The sequence below is a fragment of the Pteronotus mesoamericanus genome, unplaced genomic scaffold, assembly GCF_021234165.1.
Source record: "Pteronotus mesoamericanus isolate MK-2021 breed Mesoamerican mustached bat unplaced genomic scaffold, CSHL_Meso_final contig_25, whole genome shotgun sequence".
NCBI lineage: Eukaryota > Metazoa > Chordata > Mammalia > Chiroptera > Mormoopidae > Pteronotus > Pteronotus mesoamericanus.
The window spans coordinates 7,279,545-7,300,639 of record NW_026555105.1 but is presented as its reverse complement, the minus strand read 5'-3'; the positions used below and the strand labels follow the sequence as shown (position 1 = coordinate 7,300,639).

General features: G+C 53.7%; 1 protein-coding gene across 1 annotated transcript; it reads left to right on the top strand.

The window, feature by feature from the left end:
• The first annotated feature begins 12,981 nt into the window (after positions 1 to 12,981).
• SNAI1 (snail family transcriptional repressor 1) lies at positions 12,982 to 18,909 on the top strand. The gene is made up of 3 exons (XM_054573375.1): positions 12,982 to 13,063; positions 13,768 to 14,295; positions 17,952 to 18,909. Exons 1-3 carry the CDS (start codon positions 12,982 to 12,984, stop codon positions 18,134 to 18,136), a joined length of 795 nt encoding a protein of 264 aa, XP_054429350.1. The 3' UTR covers positions 18,137 to 18,909.
• The last annotated feature ends 2,186 nt before the right edge of the window (positions 18,910 to 21,095 follow it).

Genomic DNA, 21,095 nt, shown 5'->3' with positions numbered 1-21,095 from the left:
TCCTCAAGGGTCTGCCCCAGGTGCCTGCTCACCCTCCACTCTCCCGGGGCAGACATACCGCCTCCCCGCTGGGCTTTCATTACCATCCATCTGCCGCTGGGCCGAGAGCCACAGTTCTAGACCAGACACCTTTCTGGAGCTCCAGGCCCGCGGCGCCAGCTTCCACGCAGACCTGCCCACCCATGTGACCTAAAGGTGGCCAGGTCCGCGGCTCTGGCTGCGCTCATCCCCGGCCCTCTTCCCGCCCACGCCCGCTGCCCGATAGGGCCTTGTCCCCACAGGCGGTGCCAGCATCCCTCCAGTGGCCCAAGGATGAATCTGAACGACACCTGGAACTCCTTTTCGCCCCTCAGCACCTCAGATTAACACATCGTTTCGATTTCAGCTCCTGCACAACACATTCGTGTTTCCTCGCCATCGCACTGCCACCGCTGTCTCAAAAGCCACCACGGTCTCACCCGAGTTGTTGCCACAAGTCTCCTTTGGTCTCTCCAGTGCTCTCTAGCTGACACCATCCGTTCTCCACCTGCAGCCAGGGGGTTGTATAGCCTTTAATGCCCTCCAGAGGCTTCAGCTGCCCTCAGGCAAAGTCCCAAAATCTTACCATGGCCCTCCGGGTCTCCTGTCCTCTGCCCTGTCTCCCTCTCCAGCCTCAACCCCTGACACCCACACGCAAACCATCCAGGCCTCCTTTCTGCACCTCAAGTGGGTCACGTTCCCGACGTCCCCTCTGGAATGTTGGGTGTCGCCTGCCCCCCTCCCACCATCTTTGCCTCCCAGCTGCAGTTTGAGCGTCTAGATGAGATTCATGTATGGTGATCCTATAGAAGATTCTACTAGTACTAATCGGCAGCTGTTAAACTCATGAATGAAGGTCCCTGCCAGACTCTAAGCTTCCAGGGGTTGGGATTCTTGTTTACCTCTGTAACCTCATCGCTCAATATTCTGTTTGCCAGATAAAATACAGGACTCACAGTTACATGGGGATTTCAAACAACTTTTTAAATATAAATATGAACCAAAGAGTCTATGGAAGTATAATTTGCCTGTCAGGAAGTGAATGCCAGGAATATTCATACTCAATTGTTTGAAATTCACATTTAACTGGATGTCCTACATTTGTATTGGTTAAGTCTGGAAGCCCTGCTCACTCAGTGTGTGTGAGCAGTACAGATGTTCTGAACATCTGTGTCAGCAACTCACCTCTTCTGATTACTGTCTGTGCAATTACGTGATTTAAAGGCTGCCTGACACACTCTGGAGGGCAAGGACTGCGCCTCTCTCTGCACCACTGTCCTCCGCGCCTGGCCCGAGTAGCCTCAATAACTATTCCTAGAATTGGAATGGAACTGAAAAGGGATACTTTTTCCATGGTCCCTCTGTCCGCCGCCACGCCTCCTGCCCTGAATTAGGGGCCGGTGCAGTGGTAAGGAGAGCCTGAAGGGGGCAGTGTCTCCTCGAGGCTCTGGCTGGCCCAGCTGCCCATCCCCGAACCTGAGGCACAGAAGCCAGGTGGGCCGACAAGATGGCTGCCACCAGGTGGAGGCTTTACCTGCCCAGGCCCTGGACGTGATCCCAGGATGCTCTCCTGCCTTTTCCTCTGCCCTGGCCTTTCGCCGTGTCAGCTCTATGTCCCACATGGGGCTCCAGCTGGGGCCTTATGTGTACAGGATTACTGACAGTGATGCTAATTTTTTATTTTTTTACATTTATTTTTAGAGAAATGGGAAGGAAGGGATAGGAACACAAGTGTTTAAGGGAAACATCTACCCGTTACCTCTCACTAGCCCCCAACCAGGGACCAGGCCTACGACCCAGGCATGTGCCCTGAGCTGGAATCAAACCAGCAACCTTTCAGTTGACAGGACAATGCTCAACCACTGAGCCACACCAGTCAGGGCAACGCTGCTTTTTCTTACCCCTGGTTCCTGACACAGTGCCTACCCTCAAATAAGTTTGATTTAATCCTCCCTCCTTTAACTCCTGAAAGGTGGTCAAAGCCAGGCACTGAGGAAAAGCCCACCTCCTTGCACCCTCAACCAGCCCTGCAGGAGGGGCACTAACGTCATTCCCATTATACAGATGAGGGAGAGGCCGCGCAGCCAGTGAGTCATCTGCCCAAGTGGTACAAAGTAGAAGTGTCCTTAGACTGACGGTCTCAGGCACACAGCACAGTCCCGTTCCCAGCATCCATACTGCTCGCTGTGTGACCTTGGACAAGTCATTCGAATCTCTTTGTGCCTTGGTTTCCTCATCGATAAAATGGAGTTGATAAAGGTGTCTTCCTCATCGGGTTGTGGGAATCGAGTGAAATAATCCACATAAAGCATCAGAACAGGGCCTACGTGAGCTACTGACATCACCACTGTTTTTTCACATCCATTCCTGAGACCACCCAGCGTCCCCCTGACCCAAGCAGCTAGCAGCTGTTTGATGACTCAGCGGCGCTAGTAGATGAAGTGTTTCCCAAACTCAACCTGAAGACATGAACTACCTGGGAGGCACTTGTTACAAAACGCATCCTCAGGCGCCTCCCTTGGGAATTCTGGTTGGTAGTTGTAGGTGGGGCCTGGGAACCTGTATCTTTTAGAAGAGCCTCAGGTAAAATGCATCCTTAGGCTAGTTCAGGAAATAAGGTGTGTGGCAATGAATCTACTGTAGCTGGGGTGAAGCAGCAACTTGGTTGTTTAGAATTGGGTGGGCAGGCTCTGGCCTTAAAGGTTGCAAGGCTTTAGCGATGACCCTTCTGATTATAAAAACCATCCAGAGACCCTGGCAAGCATGGCTCAGTTGGAGTGCTGTCCCAAAAGGCCTCGGGTTCGATTCCCAGTCAGAGCACATGCCAAGGATGTGGGCTTGGTCTCCGGTCAGGGCGCCTCTGAGAGGCAACCCATTGATGTTTCTCTGCCTCCCTTTCTCCCTCCCTTCCCCTCTCTCTAAAAAGAAAGAAAATCTTAAAAGAACAGGTAAGACAGAAAAATATAAAGAAGAAACTGGAAACCACTGCTCATCGCCCCACCCCGCGGACAACCAGACAACCTTTTGCATCAACAGTGGAACACTTCTGTGTCCTGGGGCACTGTATTTTTGGTTGAAACTTAAAATGGCAAATGCTTCTACTTCCTGCCTATAACCTGTGTTTTTCACTCTGTGATTTGTCCATCAACATCTTGCATGTCAACGTGGTGTGATTTTTAATGGCTGCATGATGCTCCAGGTGAGGATGGACCATATTTTATTTATCAGTGGGTATTCAGGTTGTTTCAAACGTTCAGCTGTTACAGACAATGATAGAGTGGGGCATCCTTACAAGTGTATCTTTGCCCACTTACCTGTTTTTGCAGAGCTGCTGGGTCAAAAATTAGACAACTGGAGACAGAAACGGAGAAACCAACACAGTCAGGCAGGGTCAGGGGAGTTGGAGAGTCACACCGAGAGAGAGAGAGAGAGAGAGAGAGAGAGAGAGAGAGAGAGAGAGAGAAATGGAGAGAGAAAGGGAGAAAGAGCAGGAGGGAGAGACGAGGGGAGAGACAGAGAAGGAGAAAGAGTGGAGAGGGGGGCGGATGGCTGCGGGGAGAGACTGGGAGAGACAAGGGCTGCTCACCTTCAGAGAGACCAGTCCGAGTCATGGCCACAAAAATCCAGGCAAAGTGTGACTAAGCGACTTTAGGTGCACACCCTACAGATACCATTGTAGATGAGGTCAGAGTCCTTTGTGCAAGGATTTTCATGGAACTATTGTTCCTGAAAAGCAAAAGATGAGAAGCAACCTAATTACCCACTGGTTGTAGATTGTGCTGGAAGAGCTGATAGGAGCCACTCCTAGTGGGGCTGCCAGATTTAGCAAATAAAAATACAGGAGACCCCGTTACACTTGAATTTCAGAGAAAGAATAAGCCTGTCCCATGCAGTCTCATTATACTAAAAGCTTACTGCTGTTTATCTGAAATTCTAATTTAATTGAGTATCTGTATTTCATCTGGCACGTGTCTTAAAAGTGTTCATGTATTAAATAAAAATATTAAAGAGACCGCACATTTTTAAACTGCACTTGAGCATCTCTGATTGTAAAACACAGTGGCAGTCCCTAAAACTCGGAGGGGCGTGGGGCTGTGTCGGTGCTGGAGCCTCTGTCTCTCTGAAGGACTTCCCTGTCCGGGAACCCGTCTGTGCCCGGGCTTGTTCATCATGGTCACTGGTCGCTGCTGCCACAACGTCCTCTCACATTCCCCTCCTCTCGCCGGTCGGTCCATCCTGTGACCTCAGCCTGGGGTCAGCCCGGACCTGACTTCTCTGACTCACCCGGGGCCCCTCACCGTGAGCTCTGTGGGAGTGGGGATCTGTCTGACCTGGCATGGTGGCCCAGCCCTCCGGGCCCGGTGCGCTGAACACTTGTTCACTGTGACCTGAGCACGTCCACACCGCACATCTCTGGGCCGCGATTTCCTCATCTGTGCAGCGGGACTGATCGCCTTGCCTGCCATGCAGGGCTTGCTGTGGGGATCAAAGGGGCCGATGGGACAGAGGTGGGAAAGGGAGGTGACGTGCGCATCTCTAGGTGATTTCGTTTGAACTGAGACAAGCCCTAGGAGCCTCTGGGAGGGGAAGGGTGTTTTGGGCAGAGGGAACAGCCAGGATGAAGGCAGAAAGGCCCCGAGGCTGGGTCTGCGGAGCAAGGGTGAGAGCAGGGCGATGAGCCCCAGGATGTTATTTTGTGTGCGAAACAAAGGGCTAACTTTGACCTAGGAAAACAGTTTGCTGACCCTTGCCCTTGCCTCCCACGCTCCGTGGTACACAGAAGCCCAGAGGTATCCCAGGTGGGTGTGGGGGAGAGGGGCCTGGGGGCTTTTCCCGGAGACAGGTTCAGCTCTGCCAGGAAGGTGGAGATAGCAGGGTGCTATCAGGCCGGTCTAGGGCGAGGCTGCCAAGGCCCAATTAGTGTGCGAGATAGTCTGAGAAGATAATGCGAGGTGAGCCCGCTGGGCCGAGGTTTCCTGGGGAAAATGCACTCGGCCCCTTCGGGCCAGCCAGACACCGGTCTCAGCCCTGGCCCCTAAGGGTGATGCCAGGCCAGCAGGTGCGGAGAGCTGGTTTTAGGCCTCCCCTTCAGCCCACACATCCACCTCAAGGACTTGGACAGCTTTTTTTTTTTTTTAAGATTTTATTTATTTATTTTCGAGAGAGGGGAAGGAAGGGAGAGAGAGGGAGAGAAACATCCATCGGTTGCCTCTTGCATGTACCCCAACTGGGTGCCTAGCCTGCAACTGAGACATGTGTCCTGAGGGAGGATCGAACTGGTGACCCTTCAGTTCACAGGCTGGTGGCGCTCAATCCACTGAGCCACACCGGCCAGGGCTGGACAACTTCCTTTCAATCGGAGTGCCCTCCTTGTTCTGGTTGCCCCAAGACAGTCTCAAAGCTCCCTCAGATCTGGGCAAAGCAGGGCACTTGGTCACCCAGCTTATTACCCCATTTGCTAGATGAACAAGCTGAGTCTCAGAGTCAGTGAAGATCTGCCTCGGTGTTGCGGCAGCAGAGCGGGGGGGCCTTTTTCATGAAAAAGTATTTTATTTGAAATGGTAAAGCACGTATCTGAAATAAAACACTCATATCCTTCAAAAAAGGTTTGGAGACAAAGAAATCTCCTTCGCACCCCTGTCCGCCCCTTCCTCGGAAGGAGCTGGGTTCCTCGGTCTCCTTTTACCCACAGCCCAGGCCTGCGCAGTGCATGCCGTCTTATTGATTTGCTTCTGCTCACCTGATTATTTTTTCACTTAAGAACCTCTCGGTTTGTTCATCCATTCAGCTAATATTTATCGAGCACCTACTCTACACCAGGGCCCTGTTCCGGGTGCCTCGGGCACAGCCGTGAACAAGACGGACAGTTCCTGCCCAGGTGGGGCTGTCTCAGTAGGGTGGATACTTCGGTTTTGCGGGCCTCCAGGGGTACTTACATAAAACAAAGTTCCACATTTTTCTCTATTGACAAAGTTCAAAATATAACAGTATTTAAATATAATTTTTTTTGTACTACAGGTCTCTGAATGAGAATGGGATTCTCCTTTGAAGAGTAACATTCTGCTGTAACTGGGCCTCCCAGTTAGTGTGCCCTAACCTCCGATCAATTGCAAATGTTAATCTGTAAAAGCCATTCCTGGCCCCAGAGCCACACAAAACCCTCACGCGGATTTGGCCAGCGGGCTGTAGTGTGCAGAACTCTGCTCTAAAGGGCAATCAGCAAAATAAGTAAAACATAGCACTGTGTAAAACTGCGGCGTGTGCTGGGGGGAAAAATTAAACAGGGAGGAGGGATGGGGAGTGAGCCGTGGGGCCATCGCGGCCAAGAGCATTCAGGAGAGGAAACAGCAGATGCGAAGTCGCTGAGGCTGGAGCAGGTCGGGTGGGGTCCCTGGGGGCTGGAGCCTCGGGGGCTGCGTGAGCTCAGAAGGCCCACGAGGGGCCAGATCCTGCAGGCACCTTGTGGCCACACTGAAGGCTGGCCTGTCCTCTGAGAGATGGGAACCACGGATGGGCTTTGTAATTTTAACAGCTGCAAAGGATTCCACTGATTGGACTGCATGTCTTCATTTAACAAGTCCTCTCTGATGGACAACTTTGCTATGCTATGAAGGAGGTTAATACTAGCAAATAATAATTTAGAAAATGTAAGATACAGGAAAGGGCATGTATTAAATCTCCCTCCCACCGCTGCCCTGTGGCCATCAGATCCCCACCTCCGAGACAATCAGTTTCTAGTGTCTCCCTCCTCCCAGGTGGTATCTGCCTCTAAGAAATGTTTACATACCCCTCTCTTTCTATGCAAACGGTATCACATTGCATATGCTGTTTTGCACCTTGCATTTTACTGCTTAATGTCTTGACAGGACTCCACAGCCACTGCATAGAAAGCTTTCTCTCTTGTGGGGAATGTGACTGCCCCGCAATGCATTAACCAGTCCCCATGCGGGTCTTGCCTCAAGGGCAAGAACGTGGGACAAAGCAGGTGCTCAGCAAACAGGACTTGCACCTCTTTTGTTGGAGCCCCCACCCCTGGACCACACCCAAAAGACTTGGACGTGGAAAGTTCCCCTGAAAACATTTGTATCCTGGGATGGTGACTGATTGCTTCGCAGGGGGCCTGTTGGGTCAGACCTGGGGCTGAATCACTCTTTGTTTTCAGGCAAGTGTGAGACACTCAAGAGGTTTTTGTTTTTAAAATTAAGGATAAAGGTGGAGGTTGAACCTTGACTCGTTCCTTGAACTTTCCATAGACAATATCCCCTCCCCAGGCGGATGGGATTCACACTCTGACTCTGATTCACTAACCAATTAATGATCTAATCAGCAGGGGCCAGTTGGCCTAATATGCAAAGAGCTCTTGGCAATTAAGAATGTCATCAACTCAGTGACCAAAGGACAAGAAAGGATAGTTCAGAATGTAGAGAAACAGAAATGGCTTTGGAATACGTTAAACAAACAAAAAACAAAAACAAAAATAAAAACTGCTCCACCCCACTCAAGTGAAATGCAAATTGTAACCCGAGACTCACTTTCCCTCTTCAGATGGGCGAAGATAAAACAGACAATACCCTACCTCCACTGGGTTTCTTGAAGGGTCCCCCACGTCCCTGTTAGTGAAAGTACAATTCCGTTTAACCTTTTTGAAGGACGTTTGGACAAAGCTATCAACATTTTATGTAACATACCCTTGAGCCGGAGTACAAAGTTATATGGTATGTACAAGATATTTCATTGAAATTGCCACCTTGTTTGTAGTAGCAAAAAATTGTCATCTAGCCTAAAAGCCCGTCACCTTGTTAGAAGAATGGTGTGGTTGTGGTATAACCCACACAATGACAGTCTGCAGCCCTACAAGACAGCTGCATGTGTAATGATACAGAACAATTTTTCGGGACACTGAATATTGTTACCTGGGAGGAAAAAACAAGGTGTAGGCTGGAGAGTAGGGCCCTGCTTGTGTTACATAAAGAAGGATGTGCCTGCGAAATAAGCCTATTATGTATCTCCTTGTTTCCATAAAGACCATCTCTGAAAGGTCATACAAGACACTGGTAAAAAATAGTTTTCTTTGGAGAGGAACATGGAGATCTGGGATGAAGGAAGACTTTCTTTTTCTGTTGGTTGGTGGTAAATCTCTCCTTTTTTTTTTTTTGTTATTGTTTTTACTTTTGGGGAATGGACACTTGTGGAAGATGCAGGGCGGTAGTCAAATTTATCTCTCTCTCTCAGAGGCCTTTCCTGGCCATGTTAGATATTCTCAAACTGCCCCCCACCCCCGAGGCGGTTGTACCAGTTCTTACCCCAGCGGAAGGCTTGCGCGCTCGGCCCGAGACGGTCGCAGGAGCGCCCCGGCCGGCAGAGGGCGCCGGGGAGGGAGGCCCGGGGCTGGCGGGTCCGAGGCGGCCCTCCGGCGGAGCCCGCCCGTTTCCGGGAGGATCTGACACCACGGTGTGGCCTCGCCTTCCCCTGCGGTCCCGGGGCCTCGCCCAAAGCCCCCTTCCACCTCCAAGTCTCCATCGGCAACCTGAGGGAGGGAGGAAACGGGTGGGAACAGGTCAGGAGAAGGGACAGCGAGGCTATTGAATCTGAAGGAAGGGGACAGCCCAGATCCAAGAAAACCTCCCCCCCGCGCCCCGCCTTACATCCCCTCCAGGGCGCAGGTGCCTAAGGAAAAGGAAAAGAGGGGGGCGGGGCACAATGGCCACGAGGGGGCCTCTGGGGCTCTTCACCCATCCTGGCATCTCCGGAAAACAGGAGCCACCCACCCGTTACAGTTGAGGGAACCGGGGCTCAGAGGGGCTGGGTAACTTGCTCAGGGTGACCAAGGAGGAAGTAGAGGCAGTTATCAACGACTCACTAAGTACTGGATCGAGCCTCTGCGAAGTGCTTTGAAGGAAAGTGAATAGGGCGACGGGATTTTAAAAAGCCGTGTTGGGGGCCGCGAGGTCCTACTCTGGCTAGGGTGGGTGATCAGGACAGGCTCCCTTGAGAAAGGGACTTAAATTTTGTATTTTGTTAAATATAGCATTTATACCAGAAGTGTTTAAATTCCCTACGTTCAGTTTAAAGGCTAATAATAAACATCTTTCTGTGCTTAAGAAACAGAACATGACCGAGAACTCCTGAAGCACCTCCTCCCCTAACTAACCAATCTCTAGAATTTTGTATTAAACATTTCCTGACTTTTCTTTATAGTTTCACAACCTCCATATACGTCCTCATACAATATAGGGTATAGTTTGCCTGCTTTTGAACCCTATGTAGATCCAACTAACTTTATGCATTCGTCTACAACTTAACTATTTTGTTTAGCATGATGGGGGTTTTTTCTTTTAGCTTTATCGAGGTATAATTGACAAAGAAAATTGTAACATTTAAAACATACAATGTGATGGGATTTTCCTTCTATTCCTTCATTCCTCAGGGCTTTTTCTTTTTTTAAAATTTATTTTTCAATTATAGTTGACATACATATACAATATTATGTTAGTTTCAGGTGTAAAACAGTGGTTAGATATTTATATACCTTGCAAAGTGATCACCCCGACCATCCCAATAGCTCTAGTGCCCATGTGTGTCCGCACATAGCTATTACAATATTATTGACTACATTCCCTACTATATTTTATTATTGGCCGTATTCCCTATGGTGTAATTCCTCATGAATGTTTTTATAACTGGCGATTTGTACTCCTTAATCCCTTTCACATTTTTTGCCCATTCCCCACTCCTTCCATCTGCAACCATCAGTTTGTTCTTCGTATCTATGAGTTCCTGTTTTGTTCGTTTATTTTATTGTTTAGATTTCATGAGTGGAATCATATGGTATTTGTCTTTCTCTGTCTGACTTATTTCACTTAGCATAATAACCCTCTAGGTCCGTCCATGTTGCGAATGGCAAGATTTCGTTCTTTTTTCTGGCTGAGTAATAGTCCATGGTATTTACGTACCACCTTTCTTTATCCGTTTGTCTATCCATGACTGCCCTGGTTGCTTCTGTCTCTCTGCTATTGTAAATAATGCTGCAGTGAAAAGAAAGGGGTCATATATCTTTTTGAACTAGTGTTTTCAGTTTCTTCAGATAAATATCAAGGAATGGAATTGCTGAGTCATATGGTGGTTCTATTTTTAATTTAAAGAGAAAAATTTTTGGAGGACCCTCCGTACTGGCTTTCGTACTGGCTGCACCAATTTACAAAGCCACCAGCAGTGCCTCAGGGTCCCTTTTCTCCACATCCTCACCAACACTTATTGTTTGTAAAATTATGTTTTTGAGATTTATCCCTGTTGCTACATGGGGTGGTAGGATTTGCTTTTCCAATTTATTGATTTTAGAAAGCCAGAGATAGAAACATCAGCCTGTTGCTCCGCCCATTCACACGGTCACCGGTTGACCCTTGTATGTGTCCTGCCACCTTTGTATATCTGGACGATGCTCTAACCAACTGAGCTGTCCAGCCAGAGCAGGTAGCTCATTTTTATTGCTATGTAGTATTCCATTATTGGATTGTATCAAGGTTTATTAACCCGTTCTACGGTTGACAAACATTCAGGTTGTTTTCAGTTTTTTGCTATTAGGAACAAGGGTGCAGTGAATGTTCTCTTGCCTCTTTTGGGTTGAGGGCTGGGCATCAGTTCTCAACTTGGGCTGCTCATTAGAATCCCCTGGGGAGTTTTCAAAAAAACGCTAAGGCCAGAGGTTCCCTCCCTATTGGATGGATTAAGTCCGATGTCTGTGGGGGTGGGGCCCAGGGATATAGGTGGCTTGGGAGAATTATGGGAGGAGGAGAGTCACCTGTTCCTGGCTCACACCAGAGATTTCTAAAGTGGCTGTGCTGGTTGACACTCCCCCAGCATGCAACAGAGGTCCTGCTGTCCTCACATCCTCATCAACACTTCATATTGACCAAATTTTAACTTTCTGTCCTTCTGATGGGTGTGAAATCGTATCTTGCTGTGGTTTTCATTTGCATTCCTCTCATTACTAATGAGGTTGAGCAGTTGGTGACATTAATGATGAAACAGAGACCTCAAGGGAGCCAGCTAGGTGAAGACCTGGGGGAACAGAGATGCAGGGAGCAGGGCAGGTGCTGGGGTCCTGTGCTGGGCTGGGGCTGGGATGTGAGGAACAGAAAGAAGTGGGCGGGGGAACCACCAGCATGCGGCAGTGGGGAGAGGAGCTCCAGACAAGGTCAGCAGAGGTGAGATCAGGAGAGGAGGGACACCGCGAGGACTTTGGCTTTTCCTCTGGGTGAGACAGGAGCATGGGAGGGTCTGAGCAGAGGACATGGCCTCACTGGCTCCAGCTGCCTGTGGAGGGGGAGTTATGACTGGAACTACACAGACACAGGAGAGAAGTGTGTTCTTTGTAGTGCCTGCGTTCGGCCTGTCTCCCCCACCCTACCCTGGACTCACCCAGTAGAACCCGGGTAAGCACGATTATTTCGTTCACAGCTGCTTTATCCCCAGCACCTACGGACCCAGACCATGGCCCCTGCCTTCATCCTAGGTGGTGAGTTGAGGGACTTACAGGTTTTCATAGTCCTTGATTCACAGGTGGAACCAAGTTAGACCCCCCACCCCTACCCTAGGCCTGGCATGGCCCCATCTGGAGTCAGTGGGCTCACAGAAGAGCTAGGGGCGAGGGTACAGCTGTCCCTTCCCTGGGCCCACCCCCAGTTGGATCAGTCAGGGCCCCCCGTGGAGCCCCGTGTTAGGTCCCTGAGATGGCAGGACTGATGATCCCGACAGGTGAGAAGGCCGGCCTGGGCACCGCACTTGCCTTTCTCCCACCTGCCCAGAGTGATCTTTCTCAGTGAAGTCAAACAGGCCCTGCACAGCTGAATATCCTTCCTTGGCTCCCCAGTGTCCTTGGGGCAAAGTCCAAACGCCTCTAGACCCTGGAGGCCCAGCAGATCTGACCCCTCCCGGCCTGCCTACCCCACCCCCATCCCCGGGAACGGCTCTCAATGGCTCTGCGGTAGTTACTGATTCTTACCTCGGGCCTGTCCCCTCAGTATTTCTGCATTTCTTCTGAGAAGTTGCCCTGCCCCCCTGTCAGGTGACCTGCCTCTTCTTGACTGTCACAGCGCCTGTGGCTTCCCCCTATCCCCCTTCAAAGCACACTTTCGTTTGCATTGTAATTGTCTGTTTACTTCGTCTGTCTCCCCTACCGGACGGTGAGCTAGCTAAGCCTCCGGTAGAGACCCGGAGTGTTTTGTTCAGGGTTGAGTCCACAGCTCCGAGACCAGTGCCTGGCCCATGGTGGGCGCTCAGTAAACATTTGCTAAGTGAAGGAACAAATGCATCTTGCTAGATGATGCCAGATAGCTTTGCAAAAAAGCTGTGGTATTTCACACTAGCAGCTACGTGAAGACGTCCATCTCCTCGCATCCTCCCCGGTAACGTGTTTGTTTTTCGTCTGTCCCACGCGCTTTGCGAAGCGCCAGCCCGGCCGAGGAGATTTCCGCCCCCTCCCCAAGCCAGAGGCGGAGGCGGTTTCGGAACGTCAGGTGCCGAGACCCTAGTGCGCGCGGCACCAGGGGGCGCCAGAGGCGGGCGACCGTACAGCGCTGAGCTGGCCGGTGCAAGGGGTCTCGAAGGGGGTCGCGCTTCGCCTGGGGTTCCCGACGCCCGGCGCCGCGCCCCACCCCTCCCCAAGCAGCTCGCCGCCGAGCGGTCAGTACAGCGCCCACAGCCGGACGTTGGAGCTGCCCCCGCCCGGCTCGCAGCGCCACGCGGCGCGAGCCCCGCCAGCCCGTCGCGCACCTGCTTGGGGCGTGGCCTCGGGGAAGGCGCTCTTCGATTGGCGCAGAGGTGACAAAGGCCACGCCCCCTATGGCTGGCGTACTTAAAGGAGTTGGCGGCTCGGCTCCGCTCACAGCGCTGCGGCTGGGCCTCGCGGGAGAGGGTCCTTGCGACGCCAGCACCACTCGGCGACCCCGGCTTGCTTCGGCCACCATGCCGCGCTCTTTTCTCGTCAGGAAGTCTGCCTGCTCTCGCCGGAGGCCCAACTACAGCGAGCTGCATGACTCTTCTCCAGGTGAGTGGACGTGGCCCCCGGGGATGGGGGTTTGGGGGAGACAGGCGAAGGGGATCCTTTAGGGGAGCGGACATGGGGAGAAGGATGAGGGGCCAAAAGCGAGTCAAAGGTCTCGACGCGGGGAAATGGGAGGAGGGGTATGAGGAGCCCGCGGCAGGTGGATCGGGCCGTTGGGGGAGGGCTTCTAGAGGGCGACAGTCTTGGTTTGAGGGCAACTCTTAGCCGCCCAGAGGCGAGAGAGCCCCGCGAGTGAGAAATGAGAGCGGTACTTCTTTAGGAGAGACACCGGTCAGGGGCTGGGAAGAGTCCGGAGACCTGAGGATTTTGGGAGTGGGGGTGGGAGAGGAGATGTGTATATGGAGGGGCAGTAGGACGGCAGGTTCGTGCCGCTGACGTGGGGTGGTTGCGGGGCTGGGGTCCTGCCTTAGGCTGGGAACTTGGGAATTCCGAGGAATGACCCCCCTGAGTTGGAGTTAGGAAGAGGGGATCCTTCCTGTTAGCTCTGGAGGCTGAGGTGGGAGAACCGGGACGTGGGTGAGGAGGCGGCTCCGCGAGGGCAGGAAGCGATCCTTCGGAGGCTTTGATTTATCTAATGAGTGCTGAGTGGCAGCCCCATTCAGCCCCTGGCCCACACCAGGCTAGTGTTCGTGGACTGGCTGAATGACCTAACACCTGACCTTGCCTCTTTCTCCGTCTCTCCCCAGAGTTTACCTTCCAGCAGCCCTACGACCAGGCCCACCTGCTGGCTGCCATCCCACCTCCCGAGGTCCTCAACCCCACGGCCTCGCTGCCCACGCTCATCTGGGACTCTCTCCTGGCACCCCAGGCCCAGCCGATTGGTTGGGCCTCCCTTCTGCCCCAGGAGCTCCCCAAGGCTGTTGAGCTGACCTCCCTGTCAGATGAGGACAGTGGAAAAGGCTCCCAGCCCCCCAGCCCACCCTCACCAGCTCCTTCCTCCTTCTCTTCCACCTCAGCCTCTTCCCTGGAGGCTGAAGGTTATGCTGCCTTCCCAGGCTTGGGCCCATTGCCCAAGCAGCTGGCCGGGCTTTCGGGGGCCAAAGACTCCCAGTCCCGCAAGGCCTTCAACTGCAAATACTGCAACAAGGAATACATCAGCCTGGGCGCCCTCAAGATGCACATCCGAAGCCACACGCTGCCCTGCGTCTGTGGCACCTGCGGGAAGGCCTTCTCCAGGCCCTGGCTGCTCCAGGGCCACGTCCGGACCCACACCGGTGAGTGCCCCACAGCCAGGCTGCGCTCTCACTGTCCCCACAGCCTCCTTCCCCCGCTCTTGTGAGACTGGGCTGACTGTCACTTTCGGGGGTAGACACTGAGTCTTATGACTTCTAGCTCAGGAGCTCAGGGGCCTGGCCCTCTGAAGTGTAAGTACCTCTGCAGTCTCAGTCTCTTAGCCAAATGGGTTGGCGCTGGATATGGGAAAGGTGCAACCAACACCTTGCTGTTGGAGCCAGGTGTGAAGGGGCCCTCCCTGCCCTCCCCAGCCCACCCCACCTCAGCCCGGCAGGATGTTGTTAGAGGCCCCCCACCTGGCTCTGAATGCTGCTTTGAGAACTTCCTCAAACCTTGGGCTGATGTTTCACTCTGAGCCTCAGTTTCTTCATCTGTAAATTGAGCATAAGCTACCTGTGTGGGGGAGATTCCTCTGTGAGTTGAATGAAAGAAAGAATAGAGAAAGCACCTGGGATGGGCTGGTAGATTGTCAGCATGCACAAAAAACGGCAGTTGGTGTTTGTTCTGCTTCCATGCTGTGTGACCTTTAACAGGTGATTTAACTTCTCTGAACCTCAGGACTATGGTTGGATAATCATATGAGGTAGATTACAATAGTGTCTTATAGGGTGGCTATCAAGATTCACTGGTTCTTTAATCATTTTATAATGAGTTATTATCATGATAGTTCTCAGGTCTGCGCTCCCCATCCCCCGCATTGAAGGAGATAAACTCAATCCTATCATGACCCGGGAACACCTTAGCTGGGATAAAACACAATTATGTCTTGGTGTTTTAAAAACATAATGGTAGGCCCTGACTGGGTAGCTCCGTTGGTTGGAGCATCATCCCAAAGCACCAGGGTTGATGCTTAGTGCTGCTTTTTTCTTTTTTAACTTAAAAAAACTTTTTAAATTCTTTTTGGAGAGACAGGGAAAGCTTTATCTATTGTTCCACTTATCTATGCACTCATTGGTTGACTCTTTCATGTGCCCTGACTGAGGATCGAACCCACCACCTTCGTGTGTCAGGACAACACTCCAACCAACTGAGCTACCCGGCCGGGGCTTGGGGCTGCTTTTTAGAGAGGGACTGTTGAGGGAGAAGGTTCAAGGGTCATATTATCAGCTTTGGGGTCAAGCTGTCCAGTTGGAGACTCAGTTCTGGCATTTCCTGGCCCAGGGGCTGACCTCTGAGCCATGAGGGTCAGTGGGGTGGTTTGTGAGTAATGCATTTTGCAGGCATTATTGGTGTCGTTAATACTCCTACAAAGTGGCCCTGGTACCCTCCCCGGCTTGCAGACTGTTGCTACCTGTTTCTCTTACTCGGTGCACAAATGGCCCTGATCTTAACATGTAAAAATCTGTCTCTGTCTGGCCTCTGTCCTGTCCTGGGTGCCTACCCAGCTGGTGGGGTTCTGTTGGGGCGGGGGTGGGGAGAGTTGAAACCCTAGGGTGCCCCCCCTGGCCCCTCTTCTCTCTCCTCTCATGGGACATTATTTTAATGTAAAGGCATGACTCGGACACAAAAAGCTTGTTGAAAGGCACCATCGCGGTCCTCATTGACCCCCATTGTGGGCCTTAATGGCGGCCCCAGTGGGTGGGGGCTGGCTGGGTGGAGCAGGTGCATAGGGCAGCGGTGCCCAGCACCTGTTCTGGGCCGCAGCTGCCGGCCCACAGCGTGTCAGGCCCCTTTAATCCCCGGAGTATCGCATGTACAGTGCCCCCCTCGGCGGCCTTTGTCCCTGCCGGCCTGGTGCCGATTTCACACTCGCCAGGAGCTCCGTAAAGGCGTCTGAGGGTGGGGGTTCAGTGGGGGCTGGGGGTCTGTGCCTCCTGCTTGCGCGCAAACCTCCACCCCATCGCACCCCGCAAAGCCTCCCTCCTCCGCTGTTCAGGCTCATGTCTAACTCGTAACATGCAGGTGGTGTTCAGTGAGCACTTGCTGTGTGGGCGGCACTGCTCAGGGCTTCCTTCACCTGCATTGGCGGTGGCTCCCTCAGCAGCCTCAAGAGGGAGGGGCCGTAATCCCCACCTTACAGATGAGGAAACTGAGGCACAGAGACGTTACTCTCCCAAGTCACAGCTTATAAGACTGGAGCCCAAGCTCTGTCTCCTGGCCGAGGCGATCTGAGGGCGCTGGCCTTCTGTGCTCCAGGGAGCACACGCGTCCCTCACAACGCCCAGAGCTGCGCACAGCAAGCCTTTTGTTCACAAGGGAGTGCACGAATGAGGAAGAACTTCACTTAGACCTTGTAGAATGCAGTCCCGAAACACTTCAGGCTTGGTATGCAGAGGGCGCTCAATAATGAGAGCAAATGGCATCCCCTTTCCACTCCTCAGGCTAGGGAGGCACCCCCCCTCCAATCCCCCCCTCACCCGCCCCTAGGAGACCAAGCCGGTGAATGGGCGGTTCCCCAGTCAGCCTCAGGCGTCTGACTCCTGGGCCCTCCTTCCCAGTGCCCAGCACAGCGCCCCAGGCGCCCAGCAGGCTGATGCGATCCGTTCATTCCGGCTGCCTGGAATTCCAGCCCCGGGATTTAACCGGGGGGCGGGGGCCCGGCCCTGATCGGTGGGAGGGTAGGGGAATGGTGTTTTTTGGAAAAGGATATTCCTTGTTATAAAAGAGTGCCCAGCACATAGTGGGAGCTAGATAAATATTTGTTTAATGAGGTATTATTCTGACTTTTTATTTGGAAAGTGCTGAACCCCTAACTATAAAACAAAACATAACATCATCAATGTTTTTGGGCTTTGAACTAGATCCTCTTGGTTGGGGCAGGGATTATGAAAAACTGGCGAACAGTGCAATAGTCTGATGGTGATTGACAGGTTAGGTTTCCTGAGGCCTTAAAAAACCCTCCTTCATTGTACAAGCACTTATTGAGCACTTACTGGGTACCCAGCCCTGTGTATAAGACTTCCAAAAAACAAACAAACAACAGTCTTAGCCAGGCAGGTGGCACGAGGGTCACAGGTGGGCAGGGGTTTAAACAAGCCCTAAGGGAAAAGGTCTCTGTAGCTTCCTGGGGGGCCCGGCCTGGCTGGAGGCTTGGAATGGGTTTAGGGGAGGCCGTTGCCCTCCTGGGACTCGGGCTGATGGGCCGCAGACAGGGGACGTGAAATTACCCTGAGTGATCAGCTTCCATTTGGCCCGGAGCAGTGGCCCAACTCGGGCGGGGGCGAGGGGTGGCCTGGAGGAGGCCTTTAAGGCTGCCGCTTAGGCCTTGTCCCCAGGTGAAGCAAATTCAGCGGTGAGCATCAGGATTCCCTCCACAGCCTCCGTAAGCGAGGGGCAGTCTGGGGGGGGGCGGGGGGCGGTAAAATCAAGGACCCTGGAATCGGGCGGTGTGGTTCCTTCTGGGCAGCCCTGCCTGTGCCGCTTCATATCTCTGTGCCTCTGTGTCACTACCTCAAAACTGAGGTAAGAGTGGGGTTAAGGGAGAAGTGTAAAACGCTTTGATTGGGCAGGGCTCCCAGTCAAAACCAGGCCTTTGGACGCTGGGCATGGCTGGTTTCTCTGGGTCATGGGACTCCTGGGTCATGGGGGTGAGGAGGGCCTGAAGCCTGGGGGTAGAGGCGTAGGGATTTGAATAAACGTCAGTTGTCGTCCCAGGCAACTTAGCAGTGTCCTGCTGGCCCCCGCTTCCTCTCCCCAGGCGAGAAGCCCTTCTCCTGCTCCCACTGCAGCCGCGCCTTCGCCGACCGCTCCAACCTGCGGGCCCACCTGCAGACCCACTCGGACGTCAAGAAGTACCAGTGCAAGACCTGCTCCCGCACCTTCTCCCGCATGTCCCTGCTCCACAAGCACCAAGAGTCTGGCTGCTCAGGGGGCCCCCGCTGACCCCCGAGGCTTCTTCCACCTCTCCAGACCCTCCCCCTGCAGGGGCCTCCCCCAGCTCTGGAAGGAAGGACCCCCGCATCCTTCTCAGCGCTGTGGAATTCCCTCCCAAGCTCCCCTTTCAGTTGTGTTGGCCCCGTGGACGCCGAGGACCATTTTCCAGTTGTGTGCGCTCCAGGGCCCCCGTTGGCTCTGTGGATGGCTGGTGGGAGGGTGGCCCTCTGGAGCGGGCCTGCCTGTGTGGGCTTGTGTATCCAAACTGTTTGGATACAGCTGCTTTGAGCTACAGGACAAAAGCCAACAGACTGAGGGGTGGCTCCCACCCCACTCAGGGGACCCCACTCCTCCCTACCCCAGAAACCCTCAGGCCACCTCTCCAGGAGGTGTGAGTAACTGCAATAACCCACCCCCAGGGGCACCCACGGGGCCTGCGGGGGCAGTCACCGACTGAGGACATGTCTAGACCCCAGGATGTCCCCGGGCCTGGGCAGCTATTTCAGCCTCCAGTTTGTCATGGTGGCACCTGTTTCACGGGCAATTTAACAGCGTCTCAAAAGGGAATGTGAGTAATTGCCATCACTTGTCGGGGGGCCCAAGCAGGGCGCTGTGGCCCAACCAATGTGTCTCCCAGAACTATTTTCAGGGCCCCGACAGGTGGGCCCAGGAGGAAGATGTTTACATTTTTTAAAGGTACACTGGTATTTATATTGCAAGCAACATTTTGTACTAAGGAAACGTTTTGTATAGTTATATGTACAGTTTATTGATATTCAATAAAGCGGTTAATTTATATATAAGAAAGTCTTGGTTTTCCAGAGGAGTGGTCATGTCAAAGGGCCTTTGGGGGGGGGGCAGGGTTTCTTGGAACTCAGATATTCCTGACACAGCTCTAAATCACGTCCTCTTACATATCACATGACTTCGGACTCCTGGGTTTGCCAGTCAGGGACCTTGTTTGTGCAAATGGGTTTTCCTCTGAGCCCTGTGTCCTTTGTGGTGTGGAGGCTGGGAAACACCTGTAGCCGGCTGGACAGCGGGCGTGCGTGTGCGGGTCCCTGCACTCCGGACGCGTGGCCCTTCTCTCATTGTCCCCTTCGGAAGCTGACCAGGCCTAGAGGCCCGGAGGCCGGCTCCCCAGGTCTTACCGACTGGACAGGCGGGGGGCTCTGCCCAGCACTGCAGGCCTCGGGGAGAGGGACTGGCAGCTTCCCCCAGCTGACCCAGTGGAATGCCATGAGCAAGAAGGGGACAGAGGATGTCCTTCCTGTTTCCAAGGGCTCTGGGCCCCGCTCCGTCCTCCCTGTTGGACCCACACCTCCGTCTGGCTGCTGGGTACCAAATGGCCTTTGATGCAAGGAAATTGTCTGGCTGGAGCCAGGAGGGTGAGAAGCCAGGCCAAAGGGTAGGGGTCATTCAGCTTCCTGCTCCGGGACAGGACGGGGGAGACAGTCGGCTTGCGTCCTGGGCCAGGATCATTCACTCCTGGCTGGCGGGCTGGCGTGGTGACCTCACCTCTGGGGCCCTCCTGGGGCCAGGAGAAAATGAGTGTCCTTTTTGAGCACAAAAGGTGCTGAAGGTGCCAGTTTCCTGCGGGGAGCTGAGCAGGCGTGCAGGCGTCCCAGGGCTCGGAGCCCCGGAGTCAGGCTGGGGGTGGGGGGAGCTTCATGTTCCAAAGGAGAGATGATTCTTTCTTCTAAACAGGAAATGGTGACCCGCAGGCCGGGAGCAGCCCTTAATGACTTGCAGCTTTCCTCCCAAAAGAAAAAAAAGTTCTCTAACAATCGCCAAATTGTAGCCGGCCTCCCTGAAGGGAAGTTAGAGAGTTGGGGGAAAGTTAGAGAGTTGAAGGGGGATGGGGGGGCTCGGCACCAATTTGCTGAAGGCCTACTGTGTCCCAGGGCCCCGGGCTACCGTTGACAGCCACCCCACAGTAGGTGCTGACATTGATGGTGAATGAATCAGTGGCTTCACTCAGAGGGAGGGGCCTGCTGGAAACTCTCAGCCAGCATTTAAGGCCGGGTCTGTCCCGGGAGCCAGGTATGCCCAGCGCACGCCCCTGACTCTCGGGATGCCCGGGGCGAGGCGCTCCTGGACCCCCAGCTACTGCCCCTACGAAATGGGGCGATGACGGTGCCTCCCTCTGGTTTTGATGAGCTCGGTGTGTGTCGAGTCCTGTTCTAGGCCCTGGGGTTACAGCCGTGGACAGATGGACTGTCCCTGCACTCACGGAACTTACGTTCTAGCTGGGAGACAGAAAACAAACTGAGTGATTGAATCAACAAGCCGCTTTCCTACAGTGGTGACGGTGCCAAGCTGGAATTGAAGCAAGCACGTGCTGGAGAGCCATGGGTGGGGCCCCTCAGATAAGGCAGACCCAGGGCTGCAGAGCCCAGGGCTGCAGAGCCCGAGCCCAGGGAAGAGCTGACGTTCCAGTGGAAGCCTGAAGGAGGAGAAAGCGCCCATCAGGGCAGGGGGCAGCAAGAGCAAAGGCGGAGGCTGGGGAGAGCTGCCCGCCACCACCCGGAGAGAGACGGGGGCCGGGGGCTGAGGAGGCAGGATGGGACCGGTGAGCCCGCCAGATCCCGCAGAACCTGTGCGGTAGGTTGCGGTCCTGGTGCCGCCCAGAGGGCAGCCACTCGGGCTTCGAAGTGCAGCGGGCTAAGGCCTGCTTCCCTCTCATACAGATTCCCTGGCCCCGGGTGGGGGACGGAGTTAGAGGGTCAGGGCCGCAGAGAAGCCGGCTAGGAACTCTGCTGGCCTGGCCCTGGGGCGGCGGCCGTGGGGAGAATGGGCTCTGCGAAGCATGGCTGGGCTGCGCTGGGCGCACCTGGGTCCTGGCAGGCGAGTTATTCAATCATTAGGAGGGGACATCGGACCCAGTGGGTCGGGGGTGGGGGGTGGAGGTGGGGGTAAAAAGAACGAAGACCAAGCAGCCCAACTTGACATGGAACAACCACATTGC